The sequence below is a fragment of the Rattus norvegicus genome, chromosome 3 (genome assembly GCF_021556685.1).
Source record: "Rattus norvegicus strain SHRSP/BbbUtx chromosome 3, alternate assembly SHRSP_T2T, whole genome shotgun sequence".
Taxonomy (NCBI): Eukaryota; Metazoa; Chordata; class Mammalia; order Rodentia; family Muridae; genus Rattus; species Rattus norvegicus.
The window spans coordinates 108,033,453-108,059,826 of NC_141536.1; the positions used below are offsets into that span (position 1 = coordinate 108,033,453).

At 47.5% G+C, this 26,374-nt stretch overlaps 1 protein-coding gene across 3 annotated transcripts in view; it reads right to left on the minus strand.

Annotated features, from left to right (window-relative positions):
• Nucleotides 1-26,374, minus strand: part of Frmd5 (FERM domain containing 5) — a 270,865-nt gene that overhangs the window by 29,743 nt on the left and 214,748 nt on the right. For all 3 annotated transcript variants that reach the window (NM_001430432.1, NM_001430431.1, NM_001430433.1), the window contains 4 exon segments: nt 394-491; nt 9,147-9,225; nt 9,653-9,695; nt 15,227-15,331. In NM_001430432.1, the coding sequence (NP_001417361.1) occupies nt 394-491; nt 9,147-9,225; nt 9,653-9,695; nt 15,227-15,331 (325 nt within the window).

The following is a 26,374-nucleotide window of genomic DNA, read 5'->3' on the forward strand; positions in this document are numbered from 1 at the left end:
CTCACTTGAGAATACTTGAAACATTGAACACTCTCAGCAGAGAGCTCTGCAAAATAGATACCAGGATCCCATCATGCCTCAGACCTCGTCGAGTCGCAGGAGGGTGGGAGCAGGTGGTTCCTGATTACTCCCCAGTATCCCAGAAACACTAGCATGCCGGGTACAGCATAAGCCCACAGAGGTCAAGATGACTCAGGGGGCTGGCCATGGGGCCTTAGGTACAGGAGGGCGCTGGGCTTTTTGGCTCTGGATGGCCCAGGCAAAATCCTTTAACTCAGACACTGCTTCAAGTTAGAAACTGTTTTGATCTAAGAAGTCGTCATCTGTGGTAAATGGAATAATGTAATCAGGACTTAGCATGAAAAACAAATTTATTCTGTCCAAAGTCATTACCTTGAAGGATATAGGCCGCTAACAAGGCAGCATCTGATGTTTTACAGAGAAGACGGCCGTGGTAGAGATCCCTTTTGATCTGCAGGAAGACTAAGTACCTGTGGAGACAACGGAAAATGAACTAGAAAGGATTGTTTTCATTGCTTTAAAGACACAAATATGTAATTTAAGCCTATCAAAATCCTTGTCCTACATTAGTTTTTTTCCCCATATCATAGAACAAATACATTTTCCATTTCCGTGCAGGCTCTCAAGACGCTTTGCTCTGCACTGTCAACTGTTGAAGGTTCAGATCAATACCTTATTTCTATGGCTCAGCACAGATATATCACTTCCTGGTATAAAGTATCACCCAAGCCCCCATTCCTTGCCGCCTCCAAAGTGCTGGGATCTGGAAGGAGCCAGCCTCTGGCTGTGTGATACAACTGGAAAAAAATGGAGCCATCAGAGACGGGGAAATGGACCTGCCTTGGCCTCTGGCAGAGTAAAGGAATGGTGGGTAAAGGAAGAGGCCAAAGGAAGAGATCGGGTGGGGCTTTCAGTCGATGTTCCCCTGCGAATTATGGGCAGAGGCCAATCAGATCTCTCCAAATCCAAATAAAAAGTGAGACGCGAGGCGCTGCTGAGATAGCTTTGGTGGTTAAGAACGGCTACTGTCTATGCTTGGTCCCCAGCATCCACACTGGGTGGCTCAACCTGTTGATAGCTTGTTCCAGAGTATCTGACCTTTGACACCTCTAGATACACCCCACCACACACACTTTAAATGAGTTAAAAATGTGAGAAGCGGTACTCGTGTGAGAGCATAAAAGCAGGACCTGTGGCTAACACCTCTTAGAACACAGAGTGTACATGTGAGGTAGAGGTAGGGTATCGGGAAGAGGAGTCGTCCCTTCTCCGAGCCCCCGTCTGGTAGGACCGATGCTGCATGATTCACCACTCATAGCTCATTTCATTCTTACCCAGCACTGTGAAATAGGTGTTATTACTACCTCCACTTTGTCCAGATAAAGCTCAGGCTTTAGTGGTTTTCTCACAGACACACAACTACCTGGCAAAGGCCAGATCCAAATTCGTAACGTCAGGACCCTGGCTCTTTACCACCGGATGATCCTGTCCTCTGAGACTGTACCTGCTCTGTGGCGTCTCAGGCAGCTGGACGGCCCCTGACACAGTGGGATGGTCTGACACAAGAGTGTGCTGACAGATGACCACATTCTCACACGTCTCCCAACAAGAGCAGACCTAAGGCTACAAGGCACATCAGTCCCTTCAGTGGGTCCCTGTGGCCAGGAGGCCCCTGTGGTGGGTCAAAAATACAACCTTGGGGGCTGGAGAGATGGCTCAGCGGTTAAGAGCACTGACTGCTCTTCCAGAGGTCCTGAGTTCAATTCCCAGCAACCACAAGGTGGCTCACAGCCATCTGTAGTGGGATCTGATGCCCTCTTCTGGTGTGTCTGAAGACAATGATGGTTTACTCACATGTATTAAATAAATACACAAATAAATCTTAAAAAATACAACCGTGGCTCTTTCACACACTTGTTTCATGAGATAATGCTTGATCCTCACCTCTTGAGTAGATGCGGGTCTTAGTGCTTTGCTGTTAGTGACAAAACGGAAGTGACTGGCTTGTCACCGAGTCAACTCAGCTGCTTTGTTCTTTCTCTGGAGAACACTTACACTGCCCTGCTGAAAGGCCCTTGGTGGAGAGGGGGTGCTGTCTGCCATCAGTCACATGCCTTTAGATGAATCAAATCCCAGCCACTTCATGACTGATCCTGAGCTGGAAGCTACCGGCTTCTCAACCCATACAAGGTCTGAGATGGCCAGTTACCCTAAGCTAGGGTTGACAGACTTTGTTAGACAGCCACATATGACCACAGCACCCCTGGGGAGCAAGGAGGAATGGAATGTGAGCCCCTTCAGTTCCACTGACTTCTAGCAGCAAAATTTAGGGCCTCTTTGGCTAATTGGCTTCCTCTGTTTTAAACTCAGTCTGAATTACTTGTCCAATTAATCATGTAAAAATGGGGGGAGGGAGAGAGAGAAAGAGAGAGAGAGAGAGAGAGAGAGAGAGAGAGAGAGAGAGAGAGAGAGAGAACCATCACCATCTACAGTACAACTTTTGGAGGAAGTGGAGTGTGAGCTCTGGGTGCCAAGAATGGAGACTCAGTCAAGATCAGGCAGCTGTCCAAGGCCCCCTTGCCTTGCTACTCCAAGTACAGCGTCCACCAGCAGTACTGGTATTATTTGGAGCCTGCACCTTATACCAAGCTCCTCACGTGACATGCCCATAAGAGGCAGAGTCCGAGGAAATGCAGAAGTAACCCTGTGACCAAGGTATCATTTTGACCACGTCCATACATGGTACCTTCCCCAAGGCAAAAGAAAGGGAAGGAGTTCTGCCTGGCAGTTCGTAAGAGCCCTTCCTCTCCTTTACCAAACCCACTTGGCCCAAATATTTGCCAAGAAACACTGGCGTCATGCAGAGTGACTGCTTAAGACGGATCTAACCAACCCAGCCTGTCTGCACTCTGCTTCCCACAGTGAAATGCCACACGGTGTGTGGGAGAGGCGAGCTATCGAGTACTTCCCTGCCTTTCCGTTCCAGCTCCCACCTTCCACAGGTTTTGGCAGGATGTGGATAGAACCTTTGCCCCCAACCATTGCTCACTTCCTGGGCTTAGATTCATGTATCATTCCTTTCTTGCTGCTCATCTGGGACTGAAATCTGGACTAATGGAGGTGTTTCAAACAGAACCCACAGGCCTAGATGGTGATTCTCTGTGTCAGACTGAGGAACGTTCCCCCAGGGTAGCATGTCAGAGGTGCTCCTGTGGCCTGAGAGAGCTGCTCTAGAGTTTCTGAGGTGCCTGGCTTCCTCACACAGAAGATGGCTGCTTAACATTGCTGTGGGTCGGCCCCTGGCAGCATTTCCTGGTGAGCTGGAATGTATGCAGCTTTGTGTGGCTGGGAGACCTTTGGGTTTCTGATGTTATTAGCACGGCTGCAAGGCCTCAGGGGTGAGGAGACAAAAACTCTCAAGCAATGCCAGGGCAAATGGAGGGAAGGAAGAAAGGGCACCACCGTATGCCCTAAGGAAAAGCAGTCATTAGACCACAGCAAGAGGTGAGCTCACAGAATCATCCACCAACATCTTCATAAGGTCCCCTTGGTTTTCTCCCACAGTGGTGTCCAGAAAGTTTTGGGTTGACTTGGTGCTGAAACCGATCACAGCATCATTAAGCCCATGCCCGTGAGACTCCAGCGCCCTCCCACCACACAAGGCCTACGGGGTTATCTTGGTGTGTGGGGCTCTGTCATCAGGACAATTGTGTGTTTGCCAGATGAGCAATCAGCTGCCAGGCCTGCCGGCTGGGTCCAGCCAAGAGCTCTTGCTCCTCAGAGCCAGAGTTAAGGAGCAGAAGTCCCTCAGTTCTTCGCTGAAGAGACATATCCAGGGATGTGTCATGACTTGTCCAGTGTTACCCATCTCAGTCTGTGTCCAGAGCTTTTACTAGCCTGCAGTAATTCATCTATCTACCAGAGGAGAGAGAGGCACCAAAGTGTCACCAGAGAGCAATTCACAGTGGTTCAGAGAGGAAATCAGAGACAATCTTTTTTAAAAAGTTCATGGCTACATATATATATATATTCTTTATACCCAACATATATGTATATGTATAAATGTATGTATGTGTGTGTGTGTATATATATATACACACACACACACACACACACATATAAAACATATATACATACATGAATTTATATATGGGGCTGGAGAGATGGCTCAGTGGTTAAGAACACTGATTCTTTCAGAGAATCTGAGTTCAGTTCCCACAAGGCTGTTCATTATTGCCTGAAACTCCAGCTCCAGAGGATTCAATGCCTGCTTCTAGTTTCCGGGGGCGTGCGTGCACACGCATGCGCGCGCGCGCGCACACACACACACACACACACACACACACACACACACACTGATTTCTAAAACAAAGGTTTTATTTTCTATTTATGTGTGTGTTGGGGTTGGGGGACAGCTTGTGAGAGTTGGTTCTTTCCTTCCCACAGGGTGGTGCCAGGGATTGAACTCGGACCTCCAGGCTTGTCAGCGAGTGCCTTTCTCTGCTGAACCCTACCGCTGGCCTCCACCTTGGATACGCAGTCCTCTCTTACTGCTGCTGCTGTTCTACGTCAGCAAGCCTCTAGCCAGTCCTCCCCACCTATCCTGCTGAGTTCTGAGCCTGGGATTTCGCATGCCCGTGGGATGGAATTCAGCATGTTCAGGGTTGCTCAGCGAGCATGTTTATCGGCGCCATCTCACTGGCTGTGGCCGGTTGGCTTGCTTTGTTTGTAAAACTTTGCTTATCTCTTTCTGTCCTTCATAAGGCCAGTAGCATCACAGGTACTCGAGCACAGAAACTGGTCACCCTGTCCCAGTTACATATCAAGGAAAGGAGACAGACGGGCAGCAGGAAACAAAACCCCAATGCTAGCCCCTCTCCGCGAGTACACGCCATGCCCCAGAGTCTGCTGTTGCATATACACTGCCTCTTTCAGGCCTCAAGGACTCCACCAGTAGCTGCCGTTTCTGTCCCATTTTCATACACGAGGAAACTGAGGGCCGACAAGGACTGCTGTTTGCCCTGTCCCGTAACTAAAAATAATCTGAGATTTAAATCCAGCTCCTGCTGATTTCTTAGCCAGGGGCTGGCACACAGGGTCTGCTGGTGTACTTTCTAATAGAACTGGGTTTTACTGGAATACGGCCTTGATTCATTCATGCATCATCTGTGGCTGCTTCCGAAAGGCGCTAATGGAACCGAGGAGTTGTGACACAGACCATATGGTTCCAAAAGCCCAAAACACTCATTTTCTGTCCCTTTCCGGAAAGGTTTGGCAATCCATGGTAGCCTAATGGAGCCTCAAATAATATTAATTGAAAGAATAAGCAACTGGGGACTCCATGCGCTGATGCACACGTTCATTCTACCGAATCCCTTTAACGCCTGCTGTGTGCCGGGCCCTCCGCCTCCTGGTGAAGTGCGGCTGTGCTCACACTCTGTTTCCTTCTGGCACTTGGTCTCTCAGAGTTCACCCGCCTGTGGTCCCTGGTAAAAGCAACACCTGGTGCCCAAGCCTTCATTTTCTTGACCCCATTGCCAGTTTAGACAAGAAAATCTATTTATTATTTATAAAAAACAAAAGGAGATTAACCAGGATTTGGAAACTAAGTCTGTGCTGTGGGAAGGTCTCAGTGGATAAGGTGAGGTAGAGATTTTCACTCTCGGCTCACCCCTTCCTTCCCTTCTTAGCCTCGTTCCACAGAAGTGGCTGAGGTGACAGTGAAATTTAGGAGATTGCCAGGAAACAAAACAAAACAAAACAGACCCGACACACTGACAACTAAATTAGTTGGCAGCAAGGTGGGATGATGTGACGAGGGGCTCAGAGCCAGGAATGAATTATGGGTATGGGGCAGGTACCCGCTCTCCTCAGATCAGTAGGGATGCGAACGAGACATTTGGAGCTAATCCCATGGCTTCATATTCCAGAGAGGGGAAAAAACTGCAAATCAGGCCAGGCACCCTGTGGTTCATACCACCGATGGGCAAATGGATGAACAGTGCAGAATACTGCACTCTGGGGAAGGAAGGCTAGTGAGGTGGAGTGAGAAGGGATTGTCTGAGATGTGCATGGGGATGTATGCAGCTGGCAGAGAGGCTGACACACTTGCCACTGTCCTTGAAGTGCACTTCACGCAGTGCACGGCTCCCTGGGGGCTGGAGGTGTACCCAGAAGTGTAAGACCCTTTATTGGGCATGGAGATACAAGGCTGTAGTCTCAGCGCTAGGGAGGTGGAGGTATGGAGAACTGTGCATTCAAGACCAGTCTAGGCTACCATAGAGACACTCTCAAAAGCAACAAAACAAACCTAAGCCCAAACGGAGCCCTGCCTGGACTTATTTACAATCTACAGAATCTGTGATAATAAAAGCTTAGTTTGTTTATATGTCTAACTACTTGGTTTTGTGGCTAGGAGTCTTTATTGATCATATCCATCCACAACCATCTCCTTCCAACTTCCCCCACCTGACTGACCACAAAGTTTCGCTTCCTTTTTATAATTTAAAAAGTTCTTATGTGTATAGGTGTTTTGTCTGTAACTGTCCCTTTGTATTAGATGCATGTGTGATACCAAGAACTAGAGCTGTAGGTGACTGTGAGCCACTGTGTGGGTGCTCGTAAGCAGACCTGCATCCCCTGGAAGAACAGCCAGTGCTCTGAACCACTGAGCCAGCCCTCCAGCCCTCAAAGTTTCTTTTCATTGTCTCTTTCTCTTTCTCTTTGTCTGTCTGTCTCTATCTCTCTATCTCTGTCTGTCTCTCTGTGTCTGTGTGTCTGTCTGTGAGTACATGCATTCACAGTGTGTGCAGGTGTCCTTAGGGGACAGAGGTGTCAGATCATGGAGGAGCAGAAGTTACTGACCGTTGTGAGCTGTCCAATGCAATTAATTATTATTATTAATTTGTTTTTCTTTTATAAACATTAAGAAGGAGGAGGATGATGATGACAAAAAAGAAGGAGGAGAGGAAGGAGGAGGGGGAGGAAGAGATATGGTGGTGGTGGTGGTGATGATGATGATGGTGGTGGTGATGATGATGATGATGATGATAGGGATTTAAGAGATGGCTCAGTGGTTAAGGTACCTGCTACTCGGTCATGAAAACTGGTATTTAGATTCCAGCACCATATTACAAGCTTGTAAATTTAGCACTGAAAGATCTGGTTACCTCTTCTGGCCTCTGTGTGGGAGCAGGCATGTACCCACTCACATACTTGTATATATACACTCATGTGTACACACACACACACGCGCACACACACACACACACACACTAGTAAACTGGTTAATCCTCCCCACAGTTTGCAGATGGGGATATCACCACCCTCATTCTGTGAGCTGTCCAGAGGTTACTGAAGTTGGATAAGCTAAGAAGCAACACAGGCTGGACCTGGACCACCAGGACCATGTGGCTTCTTGGTAGAAGGGTCAGTATGTTAAGATAATACAGTTACATTTGATTTTTTTAAAAATTGGATTATGAGCTCCTAAAAGCCAAGAAAACCATTAGACAACCTCGTGTCGTGTCTGGGGGCAGTCACAAAACTGTTAGACTAATCCCTTTCGGACCCTCTGTGGGGTCAATGAAACGGAGAACAGGGGATGCTGCTGATGGTAGGAGGGGGTGCTGGCTTTCACAACAAGTATCAAGCTTGGTCTGACCTGGACAGGAGTGGACAGGGCCTGCTCTAACACTCAGCAGAGAGAAGGGGGCTCAAGTCATGAGAGGGAGTAACGCCTTGAAAAAATGTTCTTCCAGTTGATAAGCATAGTGGCCCTGTCCCCATGGATCTGTGAAGCTACAGGGCTGTCCCCTGAGACAGTGGGAGTCACTTTTAGTCCCATGCAGATGAGCAGAACTCACAGTTCTCACAGTCACATCAGTGTCCCCTGTGCTTTATAGTTGGGTACACACAGAGAAAACAAGGAAGTTCAGGACCCAGAACAGATATCAAGGCTTTCCAGGACAAGCAGCTTCTATGATGGGCAGTCACCTCTTTTCTGACTTTGCCTTCTCTAAGGCAGGGGGAAGGGCTAGTGGCTTTTCTTCTTTAATGTTCCCACCTGCCACAAGTAGTTTGCTGAGGACAGACTAAGGGATCCCAGCAGCACAGTTTCTGAACTTCTGAAGCAAGGCTTAGCATGCATCTGGCTCAGATGTGGGGTGGCTGTAGGATAGAGGGCTTTTCTCTTTCTCCAGGGGAAAAGACAGGGCTTATAACATGCCTGCCCCAGAACATGGCTCCTACAATGAAGAAAGCTTTGTGTGTGAAGGTCAAAGTTGTATTTTAAGTTTAAATTATTGTGCTTAAGGGCCCTATAATACAAAAATGCCTCTAGCCAGTGAGCCCCATTTGCCCAAGGACGGATAACAGGTTGCTGGGGGCTGTTGTTATGTAGGACGGCAAATTGGTTGTTTTCGCTTCTGTAAACAAGACTGGTTGCCTCAACTGCACAGGATGTGCTTGATCACACACAGGTGAGAGGTACTTAGACAGGACGTATGCCAGGCTGTATGCTTATCCCTGACTGTATGTAGGCAGGAAGTACGTAGCCTTGTGGGTTGGACTAACATCATCTGGGGCCATTCTCTGGGCATCCCAGGTAGGGTCCTGGCCAGTTGCTACTGTCCTGGCCAATAGTTAACAAAGCTTGCTTCAAATTTGTCTAACAAATGTGGTAGCAGTCTTATTCTCGCCCAGTGCACCTGTCCAAACAGCACACGAGGATCTACCTGTTTGGATTAGGACTCACAGTGTTTCCCACCCCGTCTTTTATGTCATGCCTTGGTACTTGGTACTTGGGTCACTGGAGACTATTTCCAAACCTGAAATCAAGCAGCAACACCAAGGCTCGCTCCAAAACCATCACTGGAGCACATTATAGGCAAGGGGAAAACTGCCTTTGAGCAAGTAGTTACTCCAGCTCCCTTGTAGAGCGAGCAATTAGAGACCCAAAAGAAAGTTCGAAGTTCCCAGAGGCCGGGAGCAAAGAAAGTGGGAGGCACCAACACACAGAAACAGGTTCTACCAAGAAAGCACTCCTCCAGAGAGAACTGGGTACTTCCAGATCCCAGGCTCCCGCCCTGCCCAACAGCTGCAACGGCTGGTAACTGCTTCCTCACCTGGTTATTTCCTCTTTCAGGGCAGCGGGGTCCGCAGGGTAAAACTTGACACGGAAGCACATGGTGAATGGAGGCTGGGCTACAGAGGAAGAGGTGTCTGTTAGGAGGGACCCTCTCAAGGAGTTGACCAGGTTCCCCTCCTTCCGGCATGCACAGGCCCCTGAACCATAAGGGAAGAAGTCCTTTGTGGAGCTAGACAGAAGGTTCAGCATCAGGAGCGCTGACTGAGGACCCAGGTTCAATTCCTAGCACCCATGTGGTTGCTTGCAGCCATCTATAACTCTACGTCCAGGGGATCTGATGGCCTCCACAGGTACCAGGCCCACATATGACGCACAAACACACATTCATGTAGGTTGAACACCCATGTACATAAAATAATTTAAAACCCTTTCATGGGTACACTAGAACAATAGGCAGTTACATATGTAGACCATACCTTACTATCCTTGGGGGTTCCTCCCTCCCTCCCAAGGATAAATCTTAGCTTCTTTTGGAATACTTACACCTTAGCTGCTTCACCACTGACTTTGTAAACTCCAACCAATGCTGAAACAGAGAGCACAAGACAAGACAACCCTCATGAGAAGCGGTGTTACATGCAACCTGTTTTAGCCTATTGAAATGGCAAGACAGAGGCCCTCTTCCTGGAAGCTTACCAATAGATGTTTGGAGAGGGAAGTTGTGTTCAGAAATAGGTACCTGTGATGGGCCAGCCGTGAAGAAGGGGGAAAATGGCTTCAGGTGCCATTCCCAGGCTTCCTGGAGACACCTCCCAAAGCAGGGTGTCACAGCTTTGAGCCCGTTCCTGACAGGCCCACAGCATGTGCTTGGCTTGAGCGGGGAGCTGCTGGGCTCAAGGTTTGGCATGTGCTGTGCTAAACGCCAACTTCTTTTGGCAAAGGAGTGGGGTGGAGGGTACTGATGGCAACTCTCAAAAGGACGGACAAGAAGAGATTTCAGAATGGAGAGGAGAGGGAGTCGTCTGGTGTATATTCCATGTTTGTCTGAGTAACGCAGGTAGCCAATGCTTGTGTTACTCAGGATTTCCTGGCATGCAAGGATGGTGGAAGTCTTAGTTTCTTGGGATAATTACCTGAAACCAGTGTGCAGGATAATATCCTGACCCACGTGTGTTTTTTTTTTTTAATTTCATGTGTATTGCATGTATGTTGGAGTAAAGAGATCAGTTCCTTTGGAACTGGAGTTATAGACAGTGGTGAAGGGCCATGTGGATGCTGGGAATTGAACCTGGGCCCTCTAGAAAAGCAGTCAGTGCTCTTAACTGCTGAGCCATCTCTCCAGCCCACCTCCTCATGGATTTTTTTAATAGCTAAAATATAGTCAAACTATAGTTTTCATTTTCCTCCACAGTACTTAAGTTTGAGGGAAGGCAGTAATGAGATCATTCTAACTTCTCTCTTTTTAAAAGATATTTGTGTGTGTGTTTGTGTGTGTGTGTGTGTGTGTGTGTGTGTGTGTGTGTGTGTGCGCGCGCGCGCGTGTAGGCCAGAAGAGGGTGTCAGAAACCCCAAAGCTAGAGTTAATGGTGGTTGTAAGCTGCCCCATGTGGGTGCTGAGAACCAAACTTGAGTCTAAGCTAGAGTTAATGGTGGTTGTAAGCTGCCCCATGTGGGTGCTGAGAACCAAACTTGAGTCTTCTGGAAGAGCAAGAAAGTGCTGTTAACAGCTGAGCCATCTCTCCAGCTCCAATCACTGTAGATCAGTTCCCCAAACCTCTGTGGGTTCTTGATAACATTCATGGCTGACGCTTGCTGCTTTTACACTAGGCAAGCATTGTCGACTGGCAGAGAGCTAAAATTGCTATTATTTGGGGTCTGATTGCTTGGAAGTAGTTTAAAGATTCTAGCTGTAAGTTCCCAGAGGACGGAACTGACTTCTTTAACATATAATTACCAGGGCCTAGCATGTGGGGCAACTCGTAGGTGTGGAGTAGGCAAAGGGCTAGGTTTCAGAGTGCCCTCTATCCTGGCTCCTTCTGCTTAGTGTACTGTCTTGGCAGAGACTTTCTTCTATAGGAAAGCAGCCAAGGCCATGCAGACAGCATCCTGGTCTCCCTCAGTTCCCAGCTCTCACCTTCTAGGCTGGGCTGTGGGTCATGTAGTTAATGGACCCACTAAGAGTCCGTACGTCAGCACCACATGGATAATCTGGGCTGACATTCTGCTCTCTTGCCTCCTCTGATCCGAGCTCCCACGAGGCTGGCAACTTATTACAGCCACTCAGCGTGGTTAAGAGGCCCTTCTCACATTACACGGCCCACCGCAGCTCTGCTTCGCAGGGAAGCAGAAGTAAGAGTGCAATTGCACAGAAGCGACTGGGGCTGCAGCTTTGCCTGGGCAGGTGCAGGAGGCCCCTCTGGTTCAAAGCACGCTAGGGCTGTATAGGGAGGAGAACACAGCAGGTGTGGGGCATGTAGGACACAGACCTTTAGATGGACAGGTAAGAGAAATAAGATAGAAATAATAAAGACAGAGATGATAAGATCTGACTGAGTCGTGATCGCCAGAGGGCTCATGAGCTCAGTTACAAGGAACACCCCCCCCCCCCCCCCCGCAGTAGCAAGAGACAGCTTTTGTTTGGACTGTGCTGAGAACTCAGGAGAGGAGAAGCTGGAGACCATCAGGAAGGCTTGGAAAACTGTCACAGCTCGTCTGAGGGATTTTAGAGATCCAGTGGAGAAATCTTGAGGTTGTCCCAGCAATATGGTGATGGCATCTGTGGACTGAGTCCCAGAATTAATAGCAAACTCAGAACATGAGGCGGGATCAGGAAGAGAGCAAGATTCAGAGGAAAACGGGTCAAACTGGAACACTCTTCATGCTTTGACGCTTGAAAGGGTCTAAAAAGAGAGGACGCTGAGCTGAAACAGAGGGCAAGGAATGAGGCAGCTCCTCCAGGAAAGGTGGAGAGGTGGGAGCCCCAGGACACCCAGTGAGCAAACAGTGATGACAGTCACTGTGAGCTGTTGAGACCACATTGGAGCCAGGGGAGGAGACTTTCCTCACACCTCTGGGAACAAGGAGTTCACTTCCTGTATCTCTACCATGAATTAGTGGATTTAGATTAAGTCTCATCATAGGTGGTTTAAGACCTCCCAGGACTCTCTCAGGCTTCTCTGGTCCATGTTCCTTTTCTGAGGCTCAGAATCATCCCTACTTGGGCTACTTTGTGACTTTAGCATTATACCTCAGAAACCACAGAGTCTACAGAACCAGACAGTCCTAGCCTCCAGACTGGCCTTGCCACTTATTCTGGTTGGACAACCTGTCTTAATCTATTCATCTGGAGTCTCAACATTGGCCTTAAAGGCTGCTTGATGGAACATGTGTAGAGCTCTTGATTAGGAACCAGGTACCACTTGGTGCTCGGTCTACATCAGCCTGATGGGGCTTAGCTTACAGCAGACTCTCTGTAAAGGGACATGTCTCTTCTTTCAGTCTTCTCTTGTTCGCCCTCCTTTAATGTGGGTCAACTCCACAGTCATCCTTTTCTCAAGCACATCCTACCCTAACTGAAAAAATGATCAACAGGACATATTTGCCCCTTGAATTTTTATACCATCAGCTCTGGGACAAATAAGGAGATCTTGGGGTATATATACCACTCCCCGGGAGAGAGCACTTAGCCCAAACAAATACTGGCAGAAAAGAAAAACCAACATCCCAAACTTCCACTATTTCATGGAGAATGGATACATATTACAGTGAGGACAGTTCGGTTTCTTGCTCTCTGGGCACTTAGTGGCTGCATGCTAAGGCCCAGAGCTAAGGGCAGCATGTCAACAGAACAGAGCAAGGGGCAGACTTTGAGGATAAATCTCCATGATGTTGCTCACAGCTCTACCAGGCAGGGAGAGGCGAGATAAATACGTGAAGAGTGGGGACTGGGCTAGTCAGAGGAAAAGGGCATGGTAGGTGTCTTAAGAGTCTTTTCTAAAACTCACATCTTCAGTACAGAACCCTAAACAGGATCCAGAGGACAAAGTGGCTCAGACAACCAAAAGATGAACAGCCTCTGTCTGTGGTGCGGTGAAGGGCATATCCACTCTCCCTCAGCATCCGTCACTCTGGGTAGCACAGATGCTGTGCCTTTTAATGGCCTGAGACCCGAGATGATGACAGAAACAGTGCTGTTTGAGGCTGTGGAGGAAATCTTGGACCTAGCAAAGGAGGCCCTACAGGATTTATGAAGCTCTGGAGGATTTGGGATGATGTTTGTGGAGACCGGAGCTTGGGTGGTGAGTGAGCAGGAGTGCACAGCCTGCATGTGTCTGCATATTTTCCCACTTCCTAGGGATGCCAAATAGCACATCCTCGCAGTCAGCAGAGGGACCATGAATCACCTGCAGAAATGCAGCTGTCTGCAGGCTGGGAAGATGAAGGTGAGTCTCAAGGCACCACAAATCATTAACTTATCCCTTCAGCAAATGCTTACTGAACATCAGCTACTTTCTAAGCCCTGCCTTGGCTCCATGGTAGACAATGATGGGTGAGATACAGTCTGTCTGTCCCCTCCTGGAACTTAAACTTTTGTGGGGGCAAAGGCTGTCAACACAGAGCAGGAAGTGCTATGATGGGTATTAGTGGACATAGTGGGCCATAGCGGGATATGTGGCAAGGTTTGGGGAGACTTCCTGGAGGAAGCAAGAAGCCAGGAAAGACCTTAAGTATGAAAAGAAGGGGCTTTGGGGCTGGAGGGATGCTCAGAGTTTAAGAGTGATTGCTGCTCTTGGAGAAGACCTAGGTTCAGTTCCAAGCACCCTGGTTAGGAACCTCACGACTGCCTGTAACTCCAACTCCAGGGGATTCAACAACATGCTCCCTGGCTGCTGAGGGCACCAGCATACACATGGCACACACACACACATACACACACACACACATACACACACACACACACACACACACACACACACACACACACACACGCATCAATAAAATAAAAATCCATCTTCAAAAAACAAAACCAGGGGTTGGGGATTTAGCTCAGTGGTAGAGCGCTTGCCTAGCAAGCACAAGGCCCTGGGTTCGGTCCCCAGCTCCGATAAAAAGAAAAGAAAACAAAAACAAAAACAAAAAACCAAGCTAGAAAACAAAACAAAACAAAAGAGAACCAGGAGGAACAAAAGGGAAGCATACTCCAGGCGGAGAACTGAGGGACCAAAGGACTGAGAAGGAGACAGACGTGTCTGGAAAGTCATAATGTCTGGCTGACCACAGAAGGGAGGGTCAGGTTGGGAAGGTGAAGTTGGAGATGACGTAGGGGTCCAAGGGAAATGGATTGGTTTCTGTCTGCGATACCAGTTGTGGTGAAGGCCCGTAGCCCACCACCTTTACTGCGCCTTTACTGCACAGACCAGGGGAAGAGCTACAGGTTTTGCAAGGCACTAAAGGGCTTGTGTCAGTTCAGTTTGGCTCTCTGTTCTGCCTAGACCAGACTGGCATTGCCCAGTCATGCCCTACCTAACCAGGGCAAGATCCCTGAAATCTAGGTCAGCCCATTTACTAGAAAGGAAGCAAGAGATGCCCTCTCTGTACACTGGGCTCTATGACCTCAACACTGGCTACCAGCTACACCTCTAGCAGGCGCCCATGGCAAATTGCGTAAGCTCTTGGGCTGCCTTTTTGGTCTGTGAAATGCCAGTTTTCCTCATCTGAACTCTGGTTCAGGTGACTCTCAGGCTCAGTGATCTGATTTGAAGCAATGACACCAATTAAGAATCTGGGTGGAGTGGAAGGGGAAGCCCTTGGTCCTGCCAAGATGAACCCCCAGTGAACGTGATTGTTGAGGGGGAGGGTGGTAATGGGGGGAGGATGGGGAGGGGAACACCAATATAGAAGGGGAGGGGGATGTTGGCCCAGGAACCAGGAAGGGGAATAACAATCAAAATGTAAATAAGAAATACTCAAGTTAATAAAGATGGGAAAAAAAAAAAGAAAGAATCTGGGTGGGACCTGACTCCTGAGGCTAAACTTTGCATGGACTTTATATGCAACCAAGGATTTGGGCCTATTTACCAACCCTGTGCTCTGTTTGTGGTTTGAATTTTAACTTACCCGCTGCTTATCTGGGTCCACGAAACGAATCCCAAAGTAGTCTTTCTCAAGTAGGTTCAGGTGGTGGCAAAGAAGGTCAAACAGGTACTGGCCTTTGGCATCTCTCTGCAAAGAAAGCAAGCTCTGTTGAGAAACGTGTATTCTTCAGGGGTACGTGTGTGTGTGTGTGTGTGTGTGTGTGTGTGTGTGTGTGTGTGTGCGAGAGAGAGCGAGAGAGAGAGAGAGAGAGAGAGAGAAGAGCTATATGAATATGTGCGTGTAATATGTATTTTGTGCAACTCTTTAGGGTAAATTGTGTATGTGTGTGTGTATATATATATATATGTATGTATGTATTCATGTGTGTGCGCATGTGTACCTGTGTGTGCATACACACACACGGAGGCTAGTGGTCAATGGACTGCATTCCTTTTGAAACGAGATTCTCACTAAACATGAAGCTCACTGACTCAGACAGACTGACTGGCTGACAGCAAGCTTCTCCAGCACTGTCAAGCCTGGCTTTTGATTTTATTTTTATAATTATAAGGATTTAGGAATCTCATGTGGATTTGACAGTAGTGCACACCCATAACTGTCCTTTCCCCTGTGATGTCTTGCACAGTCTCTGGCATTCTGAGGGGTTTAGCACCTGGTAGACATTCAACAACATTCCATCACAGAGTATCAAGAGTTCATCCACGGGGTATCAGAGTTCAAGCCCACACCTCTCCTGCAGCCTGAGCCTTCAAGAACATTCTCCATTTCCATTCTTGCCTTGCTCAGTCCTTCTCCACAAAGTAGCCAGAGTGATCCAACTTAGGTGTGATGTCTTTTGTTTGCTGAATAAGTGGTCCAGGCACAGTATAAACCGTTCACATGTGCAGAATAATATGCTATTAAGTTAGTGTCTATCCACTTCTAGCCTCACATGGTCTTCCTAGGAGCATCTTTCAAACAGACTGTTATGTAATAGTCTATACACAGGTACATCTATAGGCAGGGATGTTGTCTCTTTTTAAAATATATCATATATATATAAAATATATATATAAAGCACATATATAGTATTTAAAATATATATTTAAGAATATATAAATATGTATATTCTGTGTGCATACCGCTGTGAACGTGTGGAAGCCAGATGACAACTCCCAGGAGCTGGTTCTCTTTTCCCACCACATGAGCCCAGGGTTTAAAATTTGGATCAACAATCAGGCTTGGTGGTAGGCATCCCTATCTGTTGAGCCATCTTGCTGGCCTTTAAAATACATTTATAACATATTTCCCCTACTATTGGGGTTGCAGGGGTTCCCAAGGGCTCTTCCCCTGAGCTTCACTCTAAACTGCCATATGGTTTCTTGGTTTTTGTTTTTGTTTTGTCTTCTACTGGAGCTGTTTGGCGAACCTTCTATAGTTGGGCACATAGCTGTGTCTCAGAGTTTTAAATTACTGTATCTAGTCTAATGAACCTAATGTTACTTACCCAGGTCCACATTAATGGAAACTGTTTCCAATCTATTAGCAACAATGTGGCAGTGATCTTTAATTACATCACTCCTGCTTAACACACTTAGTGTCTCGCCATGCTCTTAGAATAAAGTCCTAGCTCTGGTCACAGAGCCCTATACAGCCTGGCTCTTGCCTTCATTTGAACTCATCATTCTCTGTCCACCATTCTGGCAACAGCCTTTCTGATCCTGAACACGCTAAGGGTCTTGTGTGTCTATGCATTCCTGCCTGGAACACAATTCCTGTGGCTCCTCTTGCCCTGCTACTCTGAGATCCCAGTGCCAAAGCCCCTCCACACAGGTCTCCCCCCTATAGAGCGGCTAGCCTCCCCAACTCTGCACCTCGCTTTCCTGTTTGTGTCCCTCACAACATTTAACAATACTGTTACCCTGCTGACCTCTACCCTTGTTTCTCTCTCTTTCCCATTCTGAGGAACCTTCCCCAGAACTTAGCACAAGGCGCTATACAAGAAGTGCTGGACTTCGTAGGATCTAAACTATTTATTAAACAGAGGGTATACTGGATGAAAGGTTACATAAAGTATAACTCAGACCTTTTTCTTCTTGCCAGGCCTGCCTGGGTATCCTAAGTGAGCCAGGAGGAGATGACTCGACAGGGAACTCAGAGCATCTGGAGCCCTGCATGGCTCCTGCCTTTGCAACTGTCCCAAGCTGTGTCTGCAGCTCGGCTCAGACGCCCTCTGGTAAGTTTATGTATAACTGCAGCCAATTGATGGTGTCTTCTAAGAGCCTTATAAGACCTGGTAAAATGGCTCTGGTTCCTGGGTAATCACAGAACAGCCTGGCCCGATGCCAACAACAGGGACATTATTAAGACTTTCACGAAAGGTGCATTTTTCACCTCCCAGCTTCTGCTGGCTCACCCTGTACTATGGAAGGACCAGGGCAGGATGCTAAGTCTTATGGCAAATATCTTAAGGAGTTTATTCTTGCCGAGGCTAAAAGATGAGTGCAGCACAGTTTAGTTAGAGGAGGAAGCAACTGGAAGGGACCCCCCTCCTCTTCTGCTGGCCGACACACCCCTCTCACTACACACTCTTGAAGCAGCAGCCCCAGTCCTATACTCTTTTGTCTCCTAACAGACACAGGACAGAGACCTGGAACTTCTGGCTGGTGGGTCATAAGCCAGGTCTTTCAAAGGACTCCACCAGTCGTGACTGTCTCTTGAGGCAGGATCTGTCTACTTCTTTCTTGTTGCAGGGGATGAGACAAGCTTACACTCCTAGTTAGAGTCCTCTGCGAGGGGAGGATATGTGTTCAACTCAGTCTGTGCAGCATGTCCTATGCTAGTACCCCTCACCCGCACTGCCACGCCGGCACAGGGCGGCTGGCAGAAGAGCTGGGAGAGTAGAAGACCCTGGCGGGGTGTGGCTTCTGTTTCGTCTTTGTGTGTTTTCCCTCTAGAAGTGCTATTCACACCATGCTAAGTTACTGCCTTGTGAGAAGCTGGCAGGAGTTTTAAAGGCCGGATAAGCTAATTTCCAATCACACAGACGCCTGGGCTAGGGAAAGTGTGCGGCAAACGCTGTGTCATTGGCTATCCTGGAGAAACAGGCAGTTGTGCTGATGCATGATCACCACTTAGTCGCACCGCAGTCAGAGCGCCAAGCCTGAGCCTGTTTATCCTCAGAACAGAAAGCTGAGGCAGAGTGCCACAGCCCTTATCGGCAGCTAAACTTGGAGCATGTTCTCTTCCCAAGGCCATTGTTGGGTCAGAGGGACTTATTAAGCACTCATTTAAAAGTATCTTTGTATTTTGTAAATCCCAACAGTACATACATATTGAAAAAGGGCATGGAAGTGAAGGCCTGCCTGTCTTCTCTCTGTGCGGTGCACGGAATGACTCATGAGCCTCTGAGAATCCCTCTGTGGCGGAAGAGGGGAGCATTTATGTTTCTGCTCCTTGGCATGCCTGATTCTGGGTCTCTGTTTTGACTGTTGTTTAGCAAGGGGACAGAGGCAGCAAGCAGAACGCAAGTTTGGGCCAGTGACCCAAACCAATTAAGGTTAATTTCATTTTCTGCCTACTAATAAATAAATAGCCTTGGGCGGGAGAACATTTCATTTTAATCTAGCCTAAATGGAGTCAGGCATAGTGCACCCTGGTGGGGAAGCAGCACGTAGAACCCGCCCTCCCCTCCTCACCCCCAATTAGCCTCCGCCTTCTCTATCCTGCTGCACTGGGCAGCACAGAGATCTGCAGTCCAGTGAAATAAAGGTTCATGAGGATGAATGGTCATAACTTTCCTCATTCTGGGCCACATGGACTTAAATGGGGATCTTTATGGGACCTTAGAGAAAGGGTGAGATGGTGGAGGGGAAGACGGGTAATGCGGAACGAGGGTTCTGTGATTCTAAAATACCAGCGTTCAGGCACAGGGAAATGCCACAGGAAGAGCAGAGGGCTTCACGAAAAAGGCAGGAGCTGAACAAGTTGTTCTTGAAGACCTAGCAGGGAAGGGACAGGTACCAGGGATGGGACAGCAGCCACTATTCCAGCTCAAATGTACATTTCTACAGACCAAGGCTGCCTCAATTTCCTAGAGTCAGGACCTATGTGTCTGGTGTTCAGGCACAAACACTATGGAAGCTCTATAATGTCACAGAGGAATCATCTTCTTGGGACCATGCACATGTGGTAGAGCAGAAAATTATGGTAATTTCTGGGGGTATACTTCCTGCCCTATAGTGCCACACTGTACCCAGCCTGATTTCCGAGGCAGAACTCAGGAGTCAGGCAAGAAAAGGCAGGGCTCAGGTGGGCACAGTATACCTGGATGGTAGGGCCAGGAGGGTGCCATGACATCAGGTAGCTCCTGGCAAATTCTGGTGTGGCGGGAAATTAGAATTCAGACAGAATAACGGTGCCGCTTAGACATGGTTCTCACCTATCCTTAGTAAATGCAGGAGCTTCTTTGTCTCAACAGTCACCATTGTATATGAAAATGCCAAGAACTGGGGTTTTCTCAGCACACCGATGTGAGTTCATAGGCTAGGCCTGTGCCATCAGGAGCCCCGTTGGCAGTCCTTGCTCAGGTTGTCCCTGACATGTGGGCACGGAGCACATGCATGCAGAATGGGAAAACCCTGTTCAACTCAGAACGCTTCTGCTATGGACCTGGTTGCCAGTGAGCAAAGGCTGTAGGTATCGTCAAAGGGCCTGCTTCTCACCCAGTTCTGCCATAGCAGGGTGTCTGTTCCAGAACATTAGCTGTCCAGCTCTCCGGACTCTGGTTTCTAGTTTCTTGTAGCCAAACTCTCTGCCTCCTGCCTACACAGACTCCTTAAGGCTTCCCAGTCACACTGCTGTCTTGGTGTTTTGTCCAGTCTTTCATTTCACCACCCATTCCTGGGGAAGGGTCCTCTGGGGTGAAGGGTAGGACAGGTCCACACCAGAGAGGAATGTCCTCTGTGTTCAGTGTTGGGCAAGTGTGGGATGAAGCTCAGGTGATATAAGGAAAGGTGGTTTGTTAGAGACGCTCTCCATGCCTTCTCTCCCACCTCCTAAATGATTTCATGTCCACAACCACAGCCAGAGCCTCTGACTCCATGTTAAGAGACGGAAGTTATCAAACTCTATGTTCATCTCCAAAAAGGGACTTTAAAAAGTTTGCTCTGCAATTAACTTATTTTTATTTATTTATTTAATTTTATTTATAGGGTTTTATGTATCCCAGGCTAGCCTCAAATTCCCCATGTAGCAGAGGTTGGCCTCCAACTCCCTATCCTCCTGCCTCTAACTCCAGGCATGAGATATCATGCTTGACTTTTAAATTTTTTTAAAGGGTGATAAAGCAGATAACAATGTAGATGTTTAAGGTATTCATTACTAGTTTATTTAATTAAAACAAACAAAAGCAAAACAAAACCTCAGGGTCATTGCTCAAAGTCAACAGAAAGAGCAATTAAAATTTGTTCAGCTCTAGGAAAGGCCTCCACAGCAGGCCTAAGACAGCACTGTCACATGAAGCTCCCACTCTGGGAAGAGTCTAGTCACTTCACTGCGAGAGGGGGACCCAGTGCAAGGCACAAGGGTGTCTCTTGGTCTATAAATAATTCTTAGGCCTGGAAATGTATCTTCTCATGTGCACTAGAGGGGACAGGATGACTCGGTCCTCAATGTCCCGGTCCTCGATGTCCCTCACATACCGTGGCCCAGCCTTCACTGTGGGATGGAGAAAGTAGGCAGAGAAGCCTGGATTCTGCAAATGTGTGGCTGCTCCTCATGCTGGATCTGGCCAGTTGGGTGAGTGCAAGAGCCTCTGCCCAGCAAGGTCACCGGCACATCCATGTCATTGTGACTGTTCATAAAGCCCACCAACCTTGTGGGTCTGCTCAGGATTCTCTCACAACCCCAGGTAAAATGTCACCACGGAAGATGTCTGCCACTGCCTGCTCCCAGTTGAACATTATATTATTGTTTCAGCCCATAAAGTCGCTGGAAACTACTGGGAACAACACTCAGCTGTTGGGTTCTGAGAGCTTCTCTGAGCAAGGCTCTAAAGTGACCTCTGGGTTAGGGTTTTGATATGTGCAAAAGTGATCTGGGGAAAGTGAATTTCTCTTTGGTCTCATGACACTCAGTGGTCCATGGTACAGCTGCTGCCCTGTGTGTTTCTGTCCACCTTTCTTTGAGAGACAGGGAGTCCAGTACCCAGTGAGTACCTGCACAGGTCATGGTCTATGCCTTTGTACATGACCTTCAGGAAGTAGTTTTTGATTAATTACTAAGTGAACTGGGCCAGGCTAGCTGGCAACAACTGATCTTACTGGCTGGGCTGGCGCCTCCTGGGTCTTCAACTCTATTACCTGGTGAAATCAGAGTAGGAAAGGACAGGGAAGAGGCAAGATAGGCTTAAGGCTTTGGGGAGATGCTGTCCCTGTACAAATCCAAGTCTGATTTAACCCTAGAAATTAACACAGTGTCTTAGTCACTGCTCTGTTGCCATGAAGAGACACTATGACTGAGGCAGCTCTTGTAAAAGAAAGCATTTAATTGGAGGCTTGTTAACCATTTTGGAGGGTTAATCCATGATTAACACACTGGGAAACAGATAGGCATGGTCTGGAGCAGGAGCTGAGAGCTTTACATTCTGATGTGCAGGCAGCAGGCTGAGAGAGAGAGAGAGAGAGAGAGAGAGAGAGAGAGAGAGAGAGAGACAGACAGACACAAAGAGAGACACAGAGAGAGCGAGAGAAAATGAATATGAATCTGTCTGAACTTGGCATGGGTTTTTGAAATCTCAAAGCCCACCTCTAAAGACACACCTCCTCCAGCAAGTCCACTCCCACTCTAACAAGGCCACACCTTCTAATCCTTCCCAAACAGCTCCATTAACAGGGGATAAAACATTCAAATATATGAGACTATGGGGTCATTCTCATTCACATCAGGATTAACCTCATGGCTGTAAATGTTTGTCTAATTTGCTTTAACCCTATGAGATATATTTGGCAGGGATGGGGGAGGGCAGAGGAGGAGTTATTGAGTAGGATGTCAGGTCCAGCCCAAAAGGCACTGAGTTGTGTGCAGTGCAAGAGGAGCTCCAAAATATTTGCTTCTGCTGCCAATGCACAGACACAGGTGAGAACAGTTCTGCATGCAGGAAGGCCTCTAACTGGGCCCTTGCCACTGAGAAGGAATTAAAAGCTCAATATTGGAAAAGACTAATCACTACATTTGCTTAGTTATATTGATATAAAAAGGCCAAGCCTTTTTTCAGAGGAATGGCAAAAACCACTACTGTGCTCTTAGACTCATGAGGACTGGCATTAGGATGTTTGAAACCCCAGCCAAATGTCCTTTAATGGGCAAGTCGCACATGCATCTGGGGACTTCTCTTTTATCTGACATTTTGTCCAACTGTCTCAAGCATATTCCTGAAATCTGACCAAGGTACACAGGTCTCTAAGTGCTATACCATCTCAGACCCACAGGCGGTTAATAGTAACCCAGCACTGTATACCGGCACCGTTGCCTGTTACAGGTCTGGTTTCTTTGGAAAGAGACTCTGAGATGGAGTTTAGCATGGCAGAATTGTTCTTGGGACCAATGTCCATGGAAGAAAAGGAAAGAAGCAGAGGGCCCAGGGGGGAGTGCTAAACATAACCCTTCCATCGACTTGGCTCTATCCTGGGGAACCCAGGGCCTGGGTGGATCTTCAGTTGTTTTGGTTTGAGTCAAGATAGCAGGTCTTTTACCCATTTCCCCTGAGCAGTCGCAGACTATAAGCCACTGCCAACAACAGTACTCTGGGGGCATGCAGGTGAAAGATCAAAACTACCAGGCCCCTCTCTCATCCCAGGAAACCTAAATTGTAACTGCCTTATCTTAGGAGCCAAACCTGTGCAAAGCATTCTGTGAGCATTTTCAATGTCACAGTCTCACCAGGATGCTTCCCATTAATCCCACTTTATAAAGGGGAAATGGGGGGCTTAGCGAAGTAAAACACCTAGAAGTATACAGCCAGCAGGTATGGCTCAGATCGGAGTCTGCACTGTTCCGAAGCATACAGTCCTCTCAAATGAACACGCACCTCGTAAGTTCTTCCCATGGCCTGCAGAAGCACACTGCAGCTCCATCTGTCGGTGCGGCCTGAGCTGGCTTTACAGTTCTCTGACTATGTCTCTAAACATATAGCTATACATACACAGCCATTGCTTGAAATCTTTTCTGAACTCACCAACTCTTTTGGACCTGGGCGCTATTAGACCATGCCAAATGGAAAACCTTTCTCGCTGGAGGCAGGAAGAGTGCACTATATTAATTATTTTTCTCTTCTCTGTGCCAGCAGCAGAAGCAAGGAAAGGCAGGCACGGTGGCAGGGGCAAGGGGCAGCTGGGAAACAGATGAGCGCCAATACCCAGCAGCTTCTTCCTTTTGGCTAGAATTCCACCCTGTCCACCCCCACCCCCCATATTATGTAATTTACAACTTTCCTCAGAGACATTCTCTTTGGTGATTTGAGACCCTGTCAAGGTGACAGGCAACATTAACCATCATAGCCATAGAAATGGAGAAGCCTTTAAAACCAGTTAGTCAACTGGTTTGAAAATTCTCTTCTCTCCCCCCCTTTAGTTTTTTTCCTTTTTCTTTTTAAAGATTTATTTACTTATTTTATGTATATAACTACACTATAGCTGTCTTCAGACACACCAGAAGAGGGCATCAGATCTCATTACAGATGGTTGTGAGCCACTGTGTGGTTGCTGGGATTTGAACTCAGGACCTCTGGAAGAGCAGTCAATGTTCTCAACCTCTGAGCCACCTCTCTAGCCCTGGTTAGCGTTTTTTTTTTCTTTTCTTTTCTCTTTTTTTTTCTGACAGTGTTTCTCTCTGTATAGCCCTTGCTATCCTAGAACTCCCTATGTAGACCAGGTTGGGCTCAAATTCACAAAAATCTGCCTGCTGAGTGCTGGAACTAAAGGCGTCCACCATCATTCCCTATTTATTTGAAGATTTTTAAACTAAGAAATGTGTAGCATCTAAAGCCAAATTGTTTACTTTTTAAAAGACATCGTGTGTGTGTGTGTGTGTGTGTGTGTGTGTGTGTGTGTGTGTGTGAGTGTGTGTGTGAGGGCAGTCGCTTGTGAAGATCTGAAGAAGAGTAACTTGATCTCCCAGAGCTGGAGTTACTGGTGGCTGTGAGCTTTCCAGTGTGGATGCTGGAAACCAAATTTGGGTCCTGTAAGAGGGCAGTATATACTTTTAACAGTGTAGCCATCACTTCAGCTTTTCTTGGGGGTGGGGGATGTTTTTCAAACAAAAAATTAAATTATGGAGAGTACACATTAGCTGGTAACCAGCTTCAAATCCCCCAGCCTGGGGCGCCATGGAGGCAGATTAACAAGAGGCCATGCGCAATCTTCCAGCACACCCCACCCCAAGAGCTGTTCTTAACCTTCTTCCTTCACACCTGCGCTTGCTGCTCAGCGAGATGACTTCATGTCTCGTATGGGTCAAAGGTGGTCATCAGCTTAAGACAAGACAAGCTGCTGCCTAAGCAAAGAGATGCATCCGCTGAGCTCTCTATGGGACACACTCCTCCCCAGAAGTATCTTCCACATTGTTCTCAGGCTTTTTAGTTTGTCAAAGATGCTTAGAAAAGCATCAATCTCCAGCCAGTAAGATGCCAAGTGGACAGACTGGCTTTGGAGCAGCCTCTGAAGTGCATCACAGAGAGTATCAGACTCCAGGAAAGTATTCTCGATTTCTGCCCAGTAAGACTCTAGCAAAGAGGGTTGATGGGACAATGCTCTCACGTTTCCATTAGCTAGAGGGTCAATCTTATTTTGGGGCAAGGGGAGAATCCCTTCCAAATGATGGGGCAAGGGGAGAATCCCTTCCAAATGATGGGGCAAGGGGAGAATCCCTTCCAAATGATGGGGCAAGGGGAGAATCCCTTCTAAATGATGATGCAATAGATGCTGCCACACCAGAAGTATGGAGGAGGGATGTTAACTGAAAGAACTCACAAAGGAAGTGATTCATAGGCTGAGCTTTGGGGGGGGGGCACACAGGAACCTCCTGGCTTAGGAGTAGACAAACAGCACAAGGAACAGCACAGCAAGAGCAGGGCATGGGCTAGGGAAGAACTTAAGCTAAATATTGTGTGACAACAAAGTCTATGGCAGATCAGTTTAGAGGGACACACAAGGGTGAGGTAGAGGGCAGGTGATGTGGTGGAGTGCAAGAGATGGATGTGGCAGAGCGCAGGCGATGTGTGCATGATCACTGTATTGCAAGGGATGGTAAGGATTTTAAGCAGGTACTCGTATAGATTTATGTGGAATTATAAACAGGGGATCCTTCCAACCAGGCTATGAATAGTATGGATAAAAAACTATCCCAGCAGCGGATACACAGTATTTACTGAAGAGGGGTCTCACAGAAAATCAGGAAGGGCTAACAATTTCATCTCAGCAAGGAGCCCAGGAGAACAGGTGGAGAAGCTACCGTTAAATTGAGCATTAGCACAAAGACTTTGATGAATGGGTCATTGAGTACTGACTTAATTAAGGAAATAATTAAGATTTCTTAGATCATTGACTTATTTTTAGAGCACACTGTTTTGGCAAGTCCTATCTTTGAAAGAGGTGTTTGCTAGGATACATTTTCTTCTTGAAATTACTAATATTGTAGCTAATTATCAAAGCATAGAAACCATGTTTTATGTAAATAGAGGCCTAGACATTTCTACAGAGCAGAGTAAGGTCTCACTATAAAGTCTTGACTGGCCTAGAAGTTACTATGTTGACTAGGCTGGCCTCAAACTCATGGAGACCCTTGTGCCTCTGCTTCCCAAGTGCTGGGATTAAAGGAATGCACCACCATACCCTGCTCATATATTCTTCATGCAGCAAATTAAAGATTGGGCTTGTAGCTCAGTGGAAGAACGCGTCTAGCATTTACAAGGCCCTGGGTCTGATCTTCAGTAAAACACACACACACACACACACACACACACACACACACACATGCACACGTGTGGACATCTAACAAATGCACTTCTAAGTTCCCCTTTCCCAAAATGACAAACAGGATTGAAGCTGAGTCTGAGTCTGAATGATAATGTTCAACTCTATGGGTTAGCAATCATTTTCACACTAAAGCAAGCTCTGTGCAGGAAGCAATACC